General features: G+C 45.2%; 1 protein-coding gene across 1 annotated transcript in view; it reads left to right on the top strand.

The window, feature by feature from the left end:
* The window catches only part of ROBO3 (roundabout guidance receptor 3), a 639,417-nt gene that overhangs the window by 585,714 nt on the left and 35,013 nt on the right, over positions 1–18,690 (top strand). Inside the window, exons 17-19 of the mRNA XM_069221505.1 lie at positions 3,795–3,896; positions 9,332–9,355; positions 9,448–9,490. Of these exons, the coding sequence (XP_069077606.1) occupies positions 3,795–3,896; positions 9,332–9,355; positions 9,448–9,490 (169 nt within the window). The remainder of the gene's footprint in view (positions 1–3,794; positions 3,897–9,331; positions 9,356–9,447; positions 9,491–18,690) is intronic.

The following is an 18,690-nucleotide window of genomic DNA, read 5'->3' as shown; positions in this document are numbered from 1 at the left end:
GCATTCCACTTTTGGATTATATGGTTTGTGTTGCCCCTAGACCTATGTTTACCTATTTCATCCTATTGTGATTCTATATTGTTTGCACTACTTTTCTTACTGTTACTTACCTGTTTTGGGTTTGTGTACATATAACATGTGTATATGACTTACCTTCTAATTGGGGGTATTCTCTGAGATACTTTTGGCATATTGTCACTAAAATAAAGTACCTTTATTTTTAGTAACTCTGAGTATTGTGTTTTCTTATGATATTGTGCTATATGATATAAGTGGTATAGTAGGAGCTTTGCATGTCTCCTAGTTCAGCCTAAGCTGCTTTGCCATAGCTACATTCTATCAGCCTAAGCTGCTAGAAACACCTCTATTCTACTAATAAGGGATAGCTGGACCTGGCTCAGGGTGTAAGTACCACAAGGTACCCACTATAAGTCGGGCCTCCTACATGGACCCCATCTCATAGTAGAAAAGAAAGGTGAAGTCACCTATTTGATAGACTTGGACACTGCCAGTAGTCCCCTTATGGTGCTCCATGTCAATCACCCGAAACCTTATTATGACAGGGCTGACTTAACCCTGCTCATGGCTACTGATGAGGTGCAGGAAGAAGAGAAAGACCATCTCCCTCACCTCTTCTCCGCCACTGAAGCTGATGGCTTAGTGGAGGGAGTTGTGCTTGCAGATTGCCTTACTGCTGAGCAGAAGGACAACTGCATAAATCTCCTAGTCCAGTTCTCTGACCTCTTCTCACTGATCCCAGGTATAACTACCTGGTGTGAGCACACAATCAACACTGGAGACAGTTTACCTGTCAAAAATAAGATTTATAGGCATCCTGACCATGTCTGAGATTGCATAAAACAAGAGCTACAGAAAATGTTAGATCTGGGAGTGATTGAACCTTCTGAAAGCCCATGGGCTAACCCAGTGATGCTTGTCCCCAAACCTCACAGCAAAGATGGTAAAAAGGAATTGAGGTTTTGTGTGGACTATAGAGGTCTCAATCAAGTAACCAAAACTGATGCTCACCCTATACCCAGGGCAGATGAGCTCATAGATACACTGGCTTCTGCCAAGTATCTAAGCACTTTTGACTTAACTGCAGGGTATTGAAAGATTTAATTGTCAGAAGATGCTAAACCTAAAACTGCATTTTCAACTATTGGAGGGCACTATTAGTTCACTGTTATGCCCTTTGTATTGAAAAATGCACCTGCCACTTTTCAGAGGTTTGTGAACACAGTCCTCCAAGGATTGGAAGCCTTTAGTGCAGCATATCTAGATGATATAGCTGTCTTTAGCTACACCTGGGATGATCACCTGGTCCACCTGTGGAAAGTTTTGGAGGCCCTGCAAAAGGCAGACCTCACTATCAAGCCCTCAAAGTGCCAGATAGGGCAGGGGAAAGTGGTTTATCTGTGCCCCCTAGGTGGCCAATCCTCCTCTAAGGGCTATTTAGGGTCTCTCCTGTGGGCTATTCCTCAGATAACAACTTGCAAGAATTCACCAGAGTTCCTCTGCACCTCTATGTTCGACTTCTGCCAGGGATCGACCGCTGACTGTTCCAGGACGCCTGCAAAACTGCAACAAAGTAGCAAGAAGACTACCAGCAACATTGTAGCGCCTAGTCCTGCCGGCTTTCTCAACTGTTTCCTGGTGGTGCATGCTTTGGGGGCTGCCTGCCTTTATCTTGCACTGGAAGCCACAAAGAAATCTGTGGGTTGACGGAATCTTCCCCTTGCTCCAGCAGGCACCAAACTTCAGTGTCACCTGTACTCTGGGACCCCTCTCATCCTGACGAGCGGGGCCCCTGGAACACAGGTGGTGGACCAACTGTCCAGTGGTCCAACTGTCCACATTTGGAGGAGGTAAGTCCTTGCCTCTCCTCTCCAAACAGTAATCCTGTGCACCGCGTGAACTGCAGCTGCTAGGGCTTCTGTGCATATTTCCAAGGAATCCTTCATGCACAGCCAAGCTCAGGTCCCCAGCACTCTGTCCTGCATTGCTCAACTCCCTGAGTTGACCTCCGGCTTCGTGGGACCCTCTTTTGTAGTGTTGAGATGACTGCCATGCTCAGTCCCCTTGAACCTGTGTTCAAAGACTTCTGCGGCTGCTACCTTCTTATGCATGGGCTCTCTACATTGCTGAGGGCCCCCCGTCTCCTATCTGAAGTGGCGACATCCTGGTCCTTCCTAGGCCCAGGCAGCACCCTTTTTCTTCAACCGCGACTCTTGGAGCTAGCAAGGCTTGTTTGCAGTCTTTTGCCAAAGAAACAACTCTGTATCCTCCAGCACGCCGTGGGACATCTTCTGCATGAAGGAGATGTTCCTAGATCCTTTCGTTGTTGCAGAATCTTCAGCTTCTTCCATCCGGAGCCAGCTATTTTGCACCTTCATCCGGTGTTTAGTGGGCTCCTGGCCCCCCTGGACACTTTCACGACTCTTGGCCTTGGTCTCCTTACTTTGAAGGTCCTCAGGTCCAGGAATCTGTCTTCAGTGCTTTGCATTCTGTTGTGGTCTTTGCAAAATCCATTATCCCGAGTTTAGTGTGTTTCTGGGGAAATAGTAGTAATTTACTCCTACTTTCCAGGGTCTTGGGGTGGGGTATCTTGGGCACCCTTAGTGTTTTCTTACACTCCCAGCGACCCTCTACACACTACGTAGCCTAGGGGTCCATTCGTGGTTCACATTCCACTTTCTTAGTATATGGTTTGGGTTGCCTCTAGGCCTACTGCATCCTCTTGTATTCTACAGTGTTTGCACTACTTTCTGACTGTTTTACTTACCTAATTTTGGTTTGTGTGTATATTTTGTGTATTTTACTTACCTCCTAAGGGAGTATATCCTCTGAGATACTTTTGTCACTAAAATAAAGTTCCATTATTTTTAGTATCTCTGAGTATTGTCTTTCGAATGATATAGTAGCTATATGATATAAGTGGTATATTAGGAGCTTTGCATGTCTCGGAGTTCAGCCTAAGCTGCTCTGCTATAGCTACTTCTATCAGCCTAAGCTGCTCTGCTATAGCTACCTCTATCAGCCTAAGCTGGTAGAAACACCTCTTTTCTACTAATAAGGGATAACTGGACCTGGCACAAAGTGTAAGTACCATCAGGTACCACTATAAGCCAGGCCAGCCTCCAACAATGCTGGCCTCTGAAAATTGCAGCATTTACAGTCAAATAAAAGCACTAGCAAAGCCAATAGTTCTGGCTTATAGCTGAAAATGAAAGTCAGACCCAAGGGTTTGGTAATGCTTGTTCTGACTACAAATGCTATTGATAGCATACTTCAGAAATTGTACACCCACAATGCTATTGACATTGTATAATAGTAGAACTATTGATATTACTGTGGTATTTTTTTAAACTATACCTCTTTGTTTGACTTAAATAATGTATCACTAAAGTGTTGTAAAAAAGTATGTCGCAAAAAATAAAATACTGACGTGATATACATGGAGTATCTCTTTGGGGGCTACTTGGCATTGCTTATACCTGTAGAACCAAAGAATCACTCTAGCACTGTTACATTGCTGCAGTATTATTGCAAGTCTCTTGTTAAAGATCAATTGCTATTTTGTTTTCCCTCTACTGTAGACAGTCGTATAAACAGTACATTGTATCAGCACTATTTTCTTGTACTTTGCAGAGCGTCTTTGTAATACTGTTTATAATGCTACTGACTAATTAGAGCTGTAGTAGGGCGTATACCCTGAGTTGTACTTTTTGAAATATGGCATTCATTCAATGTAGGCCAACTGAGATGAATATGTTTCTTGTGACTGTTTTCAGATCATCCTGTGAAACAGAACCCCTTTACTGTCAATAATGGAGAGAATATTAGCTTTGCAGAGCAGATCACTGACGTGGTCAAGCAGCCAGAGTTCATTGCAGGTATTGGTGGTGCGTGCTGGGTAATACTGATGTGCTTCAGTATGTGGATCTACTGCCGAAGGAAGAAGAGGATGGAGCTTAGTCATTACGCAGGTGAAAAACTGATCAGCTGAGCTGTGTGTGGGTGGCATGGTAGAACTCCGTGCTCATTTGCTTTCGCAACATTTTATAAACTATGGCTAAAAATACAATGGCATTCCGAAAAGTCTGAAATTTCAGCAATATGCCCTTCATTTTTTGAAACATTGATCTGAAATTTCAGATCTTCAACCAAAGTCTTTCATTTGCATGGAAATAGGTAGTACTGGTGATAATCTGGTAAAATACACCGTGTTTTCTATATTTTTCATGTAATTAAATTGTTTACATTTTATAAAGTATTTGTCCGAGAATACTATCCTGAATATTATGAATATCCTAGAATATTATGCTGCTGGTGCCAGACATGATAGCAAGATATATTACGTTGTTGTTGTGGCACTAGGATAAAAATATACATATTTGTAAGAAAACAAAGCATTGTAATTTATGCCCCCACTCCCCTAAAGTTGTGTTTTGTTATGCAGTTTGCATATTGGTCAGTATTCCCTCATTTATTAGCCTCCAGGTGAATTAGACTCTCAGGCAAACCGCTCTCTACTTTTGTGGGTTTACCCAACAGAGGGTCTCTATGATTTCAAATAACTTTCTCCTACTCTGATTTTAAGTGTGGCGTTAACAGTAGTTTGTAAGTTTTTATGGTTTCCTTAAGGTGGTGCTCCAGAGAAGAGTAGGTGTATCTTATCTTCCGACCTTCCCATCTAACGTGTGTGTTTATTTTGTTTGTGGCTGTCCCTGCAGGGAGCTTGAAGCCTGTAGGGGTGGTTTGGTCTTTTATCCCTCCAACTAACTAGGCCATGTCAGTGTTGTCTTTGGCTTTTGGAGTACCAAAGTATCACTCCATGACTGAAAAGACAAATGTTAAATTAAATATCTATGATGATCGTTGTATTTTGTCTTTGACACTTCTAACTACATAAAGAGCTGATATCGCCACAGTTGTTCCTTCTTGCCTTGTAACGTAGACAGCATCTCATCTAGTGTATTTCCTGTTTTGGTTTCTGGTTCTGGTGTCTTTTCTGGCTTTTACCAACCGTCGGCTGTCCTTGAATCCAGGTCCACTGCCTCGCCAAATTCTTTTGGAAAACTGATGCCTGGCACACACTGCTTTTTCCTCCCAACATATATGTAAAATGAGCTGCACAACCAACCCTTTTGTGTGTGCACGTTCTGTAGAACTACCCCTAATATTTTTATCTTAAGATATGTCAGCTAACATGACTATTGCACAGAGCAGTATTACGCATTTCTATAGCCTTTTTGCAGCATTGATTGCTCTGCTTGCACACTGTTGTTTTTTGGTTGCGGTTCAATCCATGGCAGGATCTCCAAAGAGGAGATTAGTCTTGCACACGTCCAGAAGCCCTGTGTGTGTATGTGTGTGCGCGTGTGAATACTCTGCGCCACACCAGTTTAGTGTCAGAAATGGCTTCTGTATCAGTGCCATTTGTTGCCCACTGTTAGTGTTTTGACACTATTCTGCACATGAAGGCCACAATGTCAGGTCCTGCTTGGGCCATTTTTACGAAAAGAGAGATGCTCTTCAATGTCAAGCTATTGTGAAAGAGCTGATGGAGGGACTGCCAGCTCTACACTCTCTCGTTTCTACACATATTTGGGTAGTATGCAGAGACGTAAGGATTTAAGTAAAAAGCACACCCAATGGTGCTGATGGACTCGCCAAAGCAATCAATGATCCTGGTACCACCTACTCTATTCTTTATGTCTTGTCTGACTGTACGATGTGGAATATCTGCTTTTGTGAGTCTCCTGTTGTCTGTGCCCAACCAGGGTAGTGACCCAGTTAGGATTCTGGCCTGCACTAGGAGCCGATAAGGACAATCTGGATGACACAGAATGCATTTCTCTGACTACCAGTAATAGTACAAAAACACATTAACGCTTCTTCATTAATATCCAACTTAGCAGTTAAAAGCAGCATAATTTATAATACATATTTGTAAAAATTTCTACAAAGAAAATATAGGCACAACATACAATAATATCTACAATTACATAGGAAAGTTTAAAATTAATCCACTAAGTTTCCTATTTCTTCTGATACGTGAGACTGATCTTATGCAATTTAAAAGCTTATAGCTAATTTCAGGAGATCCTAGGCATGGTAAAAATATTAAACCTTCATTATAACATCTTAAGCTCGTACTGCGTAAAACAGGAATCAAAAAAGGAGCGTCTTGGTTCAGAGTACAGGGTGCAGAACAAATTAAAGTGACTTGTGCACTGCCTGGCGTATTGTCACACACAAATAAGGCGAAGGAACCTAGTTCCATGGCCCAGACGAAGGAAAGGCAAATTTACAATGCAGCATGCCCAGTCTAAAAAGGGTTAACCAATAGCGATAAGTGGGGTTCGAAATCCACCCTAAGTACTGATTGATGCTGTGGTTTCTTGACGCTGCTGTGTATCTGACTGATTTTTATAGTCTGGGACTCTTCTCTGCGAGCATTCATACATAGTGCCAAGTAGTGATCTTTGACGCGTAGCTTGTGTTCAGACCTAATAGTGCAGGGGTTTTCCTACACCTCAGGTAAGCCCACTTTGTGGAAAGACTCAAATAAAAAAGCCACACCATTTCGTCAGACCTATCTAGTGATAAGCACACTAACGGATAGGAGTTGAGGTGAATCCAGCCGCACATATTCAAATTATGCAAAAAATCAGAACCATGTGCACGAACCTGAGAGGCCAACTCCTTAGCCTCCTATTATCAGAAATCCGATACAACTTGCATGCAAGATTCAGCACATAATATTATCCTTATTTTGTACATATAATTAATAACATCCCGTTATCTTCTTTCAGTGTTCCTGGTTGATCGTGCCAGTACCATATGCTTGTCTCAAAGATTAAGCCATGCACGTGTAAATACACACGGCCGGTACAGTGAAACTGCGGATGGCTCAATAAATCAGTTATGGTTCCTTTGATTGCTGGCTAATGGCTGTTTTTAATTAAAAGAATGATCAAGATAAGCAATAAAGAATTAAAATGAAAAAAATGGAATATGATTGGATTACTGGAGAGCTTTGAATTTGAACACTGAAAGAAGATACTGGGATGTTATTATTTATATGTACAAAATAAAGATGATAATATGTGCTGAATCTTGCATGCAAGTTCTATCTAGTGATAAGTAGTCAATAATAAGCATTCTAGTTAAGCCGGCTTCAGGTGTTCTCCAGATTTGAACCCAGAGCAATAAGGGTGCCAAGCCAATCAGGTCTTCCAAAAATGTTAACCCAAGTTCCTCATGCTATATTAGTGTGGCTATACCCCCATTGCAGACAGTACTCTCCAAGAAAAGCGATTTTCTGCTCTTGAGAGAATATCAGTACTACTACAACCCCATTGAACAGGGCTATATGTTCCCAATGAGATGCACTTCCTCTTGTAAAGGCTCAGCATTTCTACAATTGGTTTAATTCTTAGTTTTTGCGAAAATCGGAAAATAGCCTCAATGTTCCTGTTAGAGGACTGGTGTCTAGATATTAAAAGTGATGACCAACTAAGACTGGATAAAAAAATCCCTAAATAATTAAAATTCTTCACCTTTGCTGAATTACGATCCCCCATATTAAAGCTCTTAAACTTTGTGTTTGGGCGACCACAGGTCTTTATATATGATTTTGCATAATTTAGTTTAAGATCTAGATTATTCAAATATGCTCGAAATAAATCCAAAAGATTCTGGAGACCATTTGCTGTGCGGGTGATTAGCTCCGCATCATCCACGTTCAGTAAGATGGGCATAGACCTAATCTCCACATGGGGGACATCCTTCCTGTTTTTGGTCAAATAATTATTGATCCCATAATGTAAAGCAGGAAGAGAAAGGAAGCCAAGATGCAACCCTGCCTGACACCCCATGTAGAACTAATGTTGGATGACAATTCACCTGAAGGACCATATCGCACCCTAACTGTGAGATCTTGGTGTACGCGCCTGGTGAGAGTTAAGAGTTCAATCTCCACCCTCATCCTCACCATTTGGCTGCATAACATGGAGCAGTTAACAAGGTCAAAAGCACTTGATAGGTTGATGAAAGCAAAGTGCACAGGATTTATTTGTTCTTTGGCATATTTGCCCACAATTAGATAGAGGATTCAACTGTCCCTATACCAGGCCTAAAACCAAATTGAACCTCTGCCAAGACATTATTGGCCAGGGACAGACTTTAAGGTGGGATAATACAACTTGTTCAAGAACTTTGGTGCTATAATCAAATAAATAAATTGGCTGGTAACAAGTTTGCTGTGACCAGTCACTTTTTTTGAATATCGGGACTTCAGTGGCAGACCTCCAGGAATCGGGAATAGGTCTCCGAGCTTCTTTTCTAAACACCTTGGTCGGAAGTGGTGCCCACATGTGTATGTTATACCAAAAAATGTCAGCTGGGACTTCATCCAGCACAGGGGTCTTGCCTGGGCCTCATTTATTTGATTTTGGAATTCACACGGATCAATATCCGAAATGCATCGAGGTCGATGTGTCACATGGGTTTCCTCGTAGGAGAACATTTTTATAAAGTGAAAGATCCAGACGTTCACGGCAGGACTTGTAATATTGACCATGTATAGCTCGCAATTTGTGTCTGAGTGTGCAGTCTGCCCAACGATACAAAACTACACACACAACTGCTGGGAGATTCTGGAAGATGATGGACATCACGAACTAAGCACAGTGAAAGCTTAAGACAAATCACCCAAACTAATATTGAGAGGAAATGTAATGGATAAGGCAGGAGTTGTTTCCCTGCCCGTACCTTTATTAAGGGGGTGATGCAGTTAATCAAATGCAGTAAGATTTGGCTACAGGTTGAGGCAGCAGGAGTCGTTTTGAGGACTGAGTAGATCATGTAACGTGTGAAGCAGATTGTGTTGTTTTTGGTTGGGGCAAGAGGTGGACACATCGGTGCAAATGCAAGCTATTGTTTACAGATTGAGACAGGAAGTGCTGTCCACGAGCAGAGTCAGAAGGTCCTGAATTATATCATATTATGTATTACTTTCAGACAGAAGGTGTGGTCTTGAGACTGAGACACAAAGTGCTATCTGTGTTTTCCGGTATAAAGGATTAGCAAATATTTAAGCAGATGCAGATTATTACACAAGGCCAGGAATATACTTTTCGAATAAAGAGATATACTTTGGATTTTAAAACAAATATTATCATGTGAGCTTGTAAAAGTTATTTTTCTCCCCGTATATTACGTCATCGATTCCTTAATGTGCCTGCAAGAATTTTGTTGCTGCTGTCATCAATATACTGATGTCTTATAATTAACAGTTGTTTTTCTTTTATTCACTCAATAGCATCTTTTTTGTACAGGCCAGCAGGTAACGTGGTTATTAACTATTCGAAAAATATGTCTTCATTATTTTTTGTTCATAAGGACGCATTTCAGCTCTGCATTTATTTTCTTCTTTAGTGCCCTTTCCACACAGAGATGGCCAAAGCAGCATCACTGAACGGTAAGGTACCGGACCTCATTGGTATAATATACTGAAGATGAGGTATAGAAGGCCCTATACGAATAGTACTGTCTAGTGGAGCTGGTGAAGGTTGTATGACATTGCAGCTCTGACAATTACCATGCATGCCTTTATCACACATTTTTTACAATGCCTTTTTTTACCACACATATGCCTTTACCGTCAGGTAAGTATAAAGTGTTACACACACACACACACAAACACATATGGGAAAACTGGGCTGATTGCAGAAGTCCCCTAACGTTTTGACCCCATTTTTCACTTATACTGGTGTTTTTATAACTCCGGTGCCCTGGGCACTCCTAAACAGTCCCAGGGCCTCTGCTCTGATTAAAATAGATATGCAAATTAAGCCAATTATAACTGGCTGTATCAACTGTAGGAAGGTGGCTTTCTTCTAACATGGTTACTCCCATTTTTGGCCTGTTTCTCAGTGTTTGTCAGTGTGTTTTTACTGCCTCACTAGGATCCTACTAGTCAGGACCCCAGTGCTCATAGTTTGTGGCCTTTGTGTCAGTATGCTTTACTGTGATGTCAGTATGCTTGACTGTGTCACTGGAGTCCTGCTAACCAGAACTCCAGTGCTTATGCTATCTCTGATCCCAAATTTGTAGTTACATACTGGCAACCCAGTATTCAACTCCAGATTGGCATACTAGACCCCCTTATAAATCCCTAGTATATGGTACCTAGGTACCCAGGGCATTGGGCTTCTAGGAGATCCTTATGGGCTGCAGCATTTCTTTTGCCACCCATAAGGAGCTCATACAAATACGCCTTCAGGACTGCCACTGCAGCCTGAGTGAAATAGTGTAAGCACTATTTCACAGGCATTTTCACTGCACCAGGTAACCTATAAGTCACCTTTATGTCTAACCTTCATTTACTGAATGCTAGGTGCAAAGTTACTTTGTGTGAGGGCACCCCTGCACTAGCAGAGATGCCCCCACGTTGTCCAGGCCCACTTTCTCGGACTTTGTGAGTGCAGGGATGACAAAAGTGTTCATAACATTTAGGTCAATACATATATGTAGCTTCACAATGGTAACCCCAAATATGGCCATATGAGGTGTCTAAGAACTGGAAATTGTATCCCCAATCTAAATCTGGTATTGGGGGGCCAATTCCATGCACCCTGGCGGCTTCCCCATGGACCCCCAGTACTGCCATACCAGTCTTCTGAGGTTTTCACTACCGCATCAGCTGCTGCCACCTCACAGACAGGATCTGTCTCCTGGGGCTTGGGAAGCATAATCCCAGGAAGGCAGAACAATGCATTTCCTTTGGGAAAGGGGTGTTATACAATCTCCCTTTGGAAATAGGTGTTACAGGCATGGGAGGGGTTTCATCCCAGAGCCTCTTGAAGTACTTTGAAGGTCTCAGATGGTGCCCTCCTTGTATAATCCAGTCTACACCGGTTCAGGGACCCTCAGCCCCTGCTCTGGCACGAAAATGGACAAAGAAAAGGAGAGTTACTACTCCCTTGTCCACCACCACCCCAGGGGTGGTGCCCAGAGTTCCTCCAGTGTGTCCCTGGTGTTAGCCATCTTGGATTCCAAGGTGTTGGGATACTCTGGGAGCATCTGATTGGCCAGTGCCAGCAGGTGACGTCAGGGACCCGTTGTAGGAAAGTACCATCTTGCCTGGCATGTTACCCCCATATTTCACTGTATATATGTTGTTTTAGTTGTATGTGTCACTGGGACCCTGCCAGCCAGGGCCCCAGTGCTCATAAGTGTGCCCTGTATGTGTTACCTGTGTTATGACTAACTGTCTCACTGAGGCTCTGCTATCCAGAACCTCAGTGGTTATGCTCTCTCATTTCTTTCCAAATTGTCACTAACAGGCTAGTGACCAATTTCACCAATTTACATTGGCATACTGGAACACCCTTATAATTCCCTAGTATATGGTACTGAGGTACCCAGGGTATTGGGGTTCCAGGAGATCCCTATGGGCTGCAGCATTTCTTTTGCCACCCATAGGGAGCTCTGACAATTCTTACACAGGCCTGCCACTGCAGCCTGAGTGAAATAACGTCCACGTTATTTCACAGCCATTTACCACTACACTTAAGTAACTTATAAGTCACCTATATGTCTCACCTTTACCTGGTAAAGGTTGGGTGCTAAGTTACTTATTGTGTGGGCACCCTGGCACTAGCCAAGGTGCCCCCACATTGTTCCGGGCAAATTCCCCGGACTTTGTGAGTGCGGGGACACCATTACACGCGTGCACTATACATATGTCACGACATATGTATAGCGTCACAATGGTAACTCCGAACATGGCCATGTAACATGTCTAAGATCATGGAACTGTCACCCCAATGCCATTCTGGCATTGGGGAGACAATTCCATGATCCCCCGAGTCTCTAGCACAGACCCGGGTACTGCCAAACTACCTTTCCCGGGGTTTCACTGCAGCTGCTGCTGCTGCCAACCCCTCAGACAGGTTTCTGCCCTCCTGGGGTCCAGCCAGGCTTGGCCCAGGAAGGCAGAACAAAGGACTTTCTCAGAGAGAGGGTGTTACACCCTCTCCCTTTGGAAAAAGGTGTCAGGGCTGGGGAGGAGTAGCCTCCACCAGCCTCTGGAAATGCTTTGATGGGCACAGATAGTGCCCATCTCTGCATAAGCCAGTCTACACCGGTTCAGGGATCCCCCAGCCCTGCTCTGGCGCGAGACTGGACAAAGGAATGGGGAGTGACCACTCCCCTGACCGGCACCTCCCCTGGGAGGTGCCCAGAGCTCCTCCAGTGTGCTCCAGACCTCTGCCATCTTGGAAACAGAGGTGCTGCTGGCACACTGGACTGCTCTGAGTGGCCAGTGCCAGCAGGTGACGTCAGAGACTCCTTTTGATAGGCTCCTCCAGGTGTTGCTAGCCTATCCTCTCTCCTAGGTAGCCAAACCTCCTTTTCTGGCTATTTAGGGTCTCTGCTTTGTGGAATTCTTTAGATAACGAATGCAAGAGCTCATCAGAGTTCCTCTGCATCTCTCTCTTCACCTTCTGCCACGGAATCGACCGCTGACTGCTCTGGAAGCCTGCAAAACTGCAACAAAGTAGCAAAGACGACTACTGCGACCTTGTAATGCTGATCCGGCCCCCTTCTCGACTGTTTTCCTGGTGATGCATGCTGTGGGGGTAGTCTGCCTCCTCTCTGCACTAGAAGCTCTGAAGAAATCTCCCGTGGGTCAACGGAATCTCCCCCCACAACCACAGGCACCAAAAGACTGCATCACCGGTCCTCTGGGTCTCCTCTCGGCACGACGAGCGAGGTCCCTTGAACTCAGCAACTCTGTCCAAGTGACTCCCACAGTCCAGTGACTCTTCAGTCCAAGTTTGGTGGAGGTAAGTCCTTGCCTCCCCACGCTAGACTGCATTGCTGAGTACCACGTGATTTGCAGCTGCTCCGGCTCCTGTGCACTCTTCAGGGATTTCCTTTGTGCACAGCCAAGCCTGGGTCCCCGGCACTCTAACCTGCAGTGCACGACCTCCTGAGTTGTCCTTCGGCGTCGTGGGACCTTCTTTTGTGACTTCGGGTGAGCTCTGGTTCACTCCACTTTGTAGTGCCTGTTCCGGCACTTCTGCGGGTGCTGCTTGCTTCTGAGTGGGCTTTTTGTCTTGCTGGACGCCCCCTCTGTCTCCTCACACAATTGGCGACATCCTGGTCCCTCTTGGGCCACAGCAGCATCCAAAAACCCTAACCGCAATCCCTTGCAGCTAGCAAGGCTTGTTTGCAGTCTTTCTGCACGGAAACACTTCTGCAAGCTTCTTCACGACGTGGGTCATCCATCCTCCAAAGGGTAAGTTTCTAGCCCTCTTCGTTCTTGCATAATCCACAGCTTCTACCATCCAGTGGCAGCTTCTTTGCACCAACAGCTGGCATTTCCTGGGCATCTGCCCACTCCCGACTTGATCGTGACTCTTGGACTTGGTCCCCTTGTTCCACAGGTACTCTTGTCTGGAAATCCATCGTTGTTGCATTGCTGGTGTTGGTCTTCCTTGCAGAATTCCCCTATCACGACTTCTGTGCTCTCTGGGGAACTTAGGTGCACTTTGCACCCACTTTTCAGGGTCTTGGGGTGGGCTATTTTTCTAACCCTCACTGTTTTCTTACAGTCCCAGCGACCCTCTACAAGATCACATAGGTTGGGGTCCATTCGTGGTTCGCATTCCACTTCTAGAGTATATGTTTTGTGTTGCCCCTATACCTATGTGCTCCCATTGCATTCTATTGTGACTATACATTGCTTGCACTGTTTTCTATTGCTATTACTGCATATTTTGGTATTGTGTACATATATCTTGTGTATATTTGCTATCCTCATACTGAGGGTACTCACTGAGATACTTTTGGCATATTGTCATAAAAATAAAGTACCTTTATTTTTAGTATATCTGTGTATTGTGTTTTCTTATGATATTGTGCATATGACACCAGTGGTATAGTAGGAGCTTCACTCGTTTCCTAGTTTAGCCTAGGCTGCTCTGCTAAGCTACCTTTTCTATCAGTCTAAGCTGCTAGACACCTCTTCTACACTAATAAGGGATAACTGGACCTGGTGCAGAGTGTAAGTACCCCTTGGTACCCACTACAAACCAGGCCAGCCTCCTACACCCGTCCTGATAGGTCCATACATGGTTAGGTGACCAATCCCCCTCTGAGGGATGTTTAGGGTCTCTCCTGTGGGTGTTTCCCCAGATTTGGTTTGCAAGACTCCTCCAAGACTCCTATGCTTCAGCTTCTGACCATCCGCAGACTGCTCCAGGAACATTGTAACTGCAGCAAAGTATCCAAGAAGACTACTGTGACCCTGAAACTTCAGCTCCTGCCGGCAACTTAAACAGTTTCCAAGTTGTGCATCTTCAGAAGGCTCCCTGTCTCCATCCTGCACCAGAAGAACCAAAGGAATCTCCTGTGCAGCGACTGAGTCACTTCTCTGCTTCAGCAGGCACCCTTCTGCAGCGCTGACCGGTATTCTGGGACCCCTCTCATCTTCACGAGCGTGATCCCTGGAACACAGGTAGTGGACTGAAGTGACCCTGACTGTCAAAAGGTCCAGTTGTCCAGATTTGGTGGCGGTGTGAGCTTGTCTTCCCATGCCAGACAGTACCCAGGGTTCTATCGAAAAGAGAACGAAAGCGGGTAAGAAAAGGATGGAGGTTTGCACGATCGCTCCAATTATCCATCTTAAAAACCACAGAAATCATCCCAAATAAACAAAGCCAGGAGCACATGGCACCAGGCGGAAGGCATAACAGAGATAACTCTGTTCCAGCAAGTACTGGCACCAACACAGAAGCACTCAATAGGTGCTGTCCAGCCAATAAAGCCTCATTTGGGGCCCCCGGAAGCACATGGCAAACATACAAACAATTGTATAAGTCCTCAAAGGGCCCAGCAGAGCACAAAGATAAAAACCACTATGCTTGGACAAGACAGACAACCATCACAGGTAATTTAAGTAGTAAGAGGAATGGCCATGGCACAAGGTTGGATGAATTGGCCTACATGGAACATAACATACATGCAGAGTAAATCCAGGCCTTTCAAACAGGTAAACAAAATGCCGAACCAATTTACCAGCTGCTCTGGATTCCGGAATTCACCTCAAGGTCCCCCACAGATGTTCTCAATCGTTCTGCTATTTTAAGACTCATAAAAGCACTCCCGGGCCTACAGCACGTGGACTCGGACGACATTGCTGCAATCAAATTTATTCAAGCAAGAGGCAGCCAACACACGGACCCAACGCTTATCATCATTGCAGTACCGGTCCTACCCAAACAGATTATGGAGAGAAGGGACCTTTTGAAAGCCTCTGGTATTGAGGTGGTCATCTATAAAGGTGAACGATATCCACCCCCACTACTAGACTCTCAACATCTGGAAATGCCCATAGGCATGTGGTCCATCTTGCGTAGAGCATGCACAGCCATCCCTTACAGCAGAGTCTCTGAAGAAACGATTAGCGAGAGAAGACCCTCTTCAACTTCTGCCAAGGATCGACCGCTGACTGCTCCAGGACGCCTGCAAAACCGCAACAAAGTAGCAAGACAACTACCAGCAACATTGTAGCGCCTCATCCTGCCGACTTTCTCGACTGTTTCCTGGTGGTGCATGCTCTGGGGGCTGCCTGCCTTCACCCTGCACTGGAAGCCAAGAAGAAATATCCAGTGGGTCGACGGAATCTTCCCCCTGCTAACGCAGGCACCAAAAGACTGCATCACCAGTCCTCTGGGTCCCCTCTCATCTCGACGTGCGTGGTCCCTGGAACACAGGAACTCTATCCAAGTGACCCCCACAGTCCAGTAATCCTTCAGTCCAAGTTTGGTGTAGATAAGTCCTTGCCTGCCCACGCTAGACTGCAAACCTGTGTGCTGCGTGATTTGCAGCTGGTCCGGCTTCTGTGCACTTCTCCAAGGATTCCTTTTGTGCACAGCCTAGCCTGGGTCCCCAGCACTCCGTCCTACAGTGCTCAACCCTCTGAGTTGGACTCCGACATCGTGGGACTCTCCTTTGTGACTCTGAGCCATCTCCTGTTCAAAAATCTTCTAAGTGCCTGCTTTGGTACTTCTGCGGGTGCTGCCTGCTTCTGTGGGGGCTCTCTGAGTTGCTAAGCGCCCCCTCTGTCTCCTCCTCCAAGGGGCAACATCCTGGTCCTTCCTGGTCCCCAGCAGCACCCAAAAACCTCTACTGCGACCCTTGCAGCTAGCAAGTCTTGTTTGCACTATTTCTGTGTGGGAACACTTCTGCAACCTCCAGCACGCCGTGGGACATCTTTCGTCCAAAGGAGAAGATCCTAGCCCTTTTCATTACTGCAGAATCTTTGGCTTCTTCCACCCTGAGGCAGCCTTCTTGCACCTTCATCCAGGGTTTCCTGGGCTCCTGCCCCCCCGGACACTATTGCGACTCTTGGACTTGGTCCCCTTGCCTTGCAGGTCCTTAGATCCAGGAATCCATCTTCAGTGCGTTGCTGGTGTTTGTGGTTCTTGCAGAATCCCCCTATCACGACTATTGCGTCCTATTGGGGTAGTAGGTGCACTTTACTCCTACTTTTCAGGGTCTTGGGGTGGGGTATCTTGGACACCCTGACTGTTTTCTTACAGTCCCAGCGACCCTCTACAAGCTCCCATAGGTCTGGGGCCCATTTGTGATTCGCATTCCACTTTTGGAGTATATGGTTTTTGTTGCCCCTAGACCTGTGTGCCTATGGCATCCTATTGTAATTCTACACTGTTTGCATTACTTTTCTTACTCTTACTTACCTGTTTTGGGTTTGTGTACATATAACTTGTGTATATTACTTACCATCTTACTGAGGGTAGTCACTAAAATACTTGTGGCATATTGTCATAAAAATAAAGTACCTTTATTTTTAGTAACTGAGTATTGTGGTTTCTTGTAATATTGTGCTACATGATATAAGTGGTATAGTAGGAGCTTTGCATGTCTCCTAGTTCAGCCTAAGCTTTGTCATAGCTACCTCCTATCAGCCTAAGCTGCTAGAAACACCTCTATTCTACTAATAAGGGATAACTGGACCTGGCACAGGGTGTAAGTACCACAAGGTACCCTCTATAAGCCAGGCCAGCCTCCTACAAGATTGGTTCAATGTTTGGATTTTTTTTCCAGTAAAATAACATCTGCGAAACAAGCCTGTTATAGGGAGGGCGCAAATAGAGACAAAATCCATCTACCGTGAGTAACCACATCAATGATAGGAAGGTCTTTTGGTAAGATCGCTGGTCACACAGCCAGAACTCTATGAAGTCTTGCACCAGCAACCGGTTTCAAGTAGGAGCAAATCAAATTATAATTTTATGTAATACATATGTTTTAGTACATTAATATTGTTCTGTTAAATTGTATGTTGAAGGAATACTTTTATGGTTTTAATTAACTAATCAAATAAACATTCTTCTCAGTATCCCTGTGTGTAGGAAAGTACCATCTTTCTTGGCATGTTACCCCCATTTTTATCTGTATGTCAGTATGTTTTTGCCTGTCTCACTGGGATCCTGCCGGTCAGGACCCCAGTGCTCATAGTGTATGGCCTAATGTGTGTGTCAGTATAGTGCTTGAATGTGTCACTGAGGCTCTGCTAATCAGAACCTCAGTGGGGTTCCAGGAGATCCTTATAGGCTGCAGAATTTATTTTGCCACCCATGAGGAGCTCAGACAAATCCCTTCACAGAAGTGCCACTGCAGCCTGCGTGAAATAACGCACACATTATTTCATTGCCATTTTTCACTGCACATAAGTAACTTATAAGTCACCTATACGTCTAACCTTCACTTGCTGAAGGTTAGGTGCAAAGTTACTTAGTGCACTAGCAAAGGTGCCCCCACATAGTTCAGGGCCATTTCCCGTGACTTTGTGAGTACGGGGACGCCTTTACACGCATGCACTAAATATAGGTCAATACCTAGATGTAGCTTCACAATGGTACCTCAGAATATCGCCATGTAACATGTCTAAGATCTTGGAATTGTCCCCCCTTTCCAAATATGGTATTGGGGAGCCAATTCCATACATCCTGAGGGCTCCACTATGGTCCCCCAGTACTGCCAAACCAGCTCTCTGAGGCTTGCACTGCAGCTACAGCTACTGCCACCTCACAGACGGGGTTCTGCCCTCCTTGGGTCTGAACAGCTCAGTCCCAGGAAGGCAGAACAAAGCATTTCCTTTGGGATCAGGGTGTTACACCCTCTCCCTTTGCAAATAGGTGTAGCAGGCTGGGGAGGGGTAGCCTCCCCCAGCCTCTGGAAATGCTGTGAAGGGCACAGATGGTGCCCTCCTTGCATAAACCAGTCTACGCCAGTTTAGGGACCCCTTCTCCCCTTCTCTGGCGGGAAACTGGACAAAGGAAAGGGGAGTGACCACTCCTCTGTCCATCACTACCCTAGGGGTGGTGCCCCGAGCTCCTCCAGTGTGTCCCAGACTTCAGCCATCTTGCTTTGCAAGGTGTTGGGAGCACTCTGGGGGACTCTGAGTAGCCAGTGCCAGCAGGTGGTGTCAGAGACCCCTCCTGATAGGTCCTTACCTGATAAGGTAGCCAATCCCCCTCTCAGGGCTATTTTGGGTCTCACCTGCGGGTTCTCTTCAGATTCTACTTGCAAGTTTTCAGCAGGACTCCTCTGCAACTACCACTTCATCCTCTGACCTTGGATTAA

This window comes from Pleurodeles waltl, chromosome 3_1 (assembly GCF_031143425.1).
Source record: "Pleurodeles waltl isolate 20211129_DDA chromosome 3_1, aPleWal1.hap1.20221129, whole genome shotgun sequence".
Classification (NCBI taxonomy): Eukaryota; Metazoa; Chordata; class Amphibia; order Caudata; family Salamandridae; genus Pleurodeles; species Pleurodeles waltl.
Note: the sequence above shows the minus strand (reverse complement) of the source record. Positions and strands in the feature narration are given on the sequence as shown.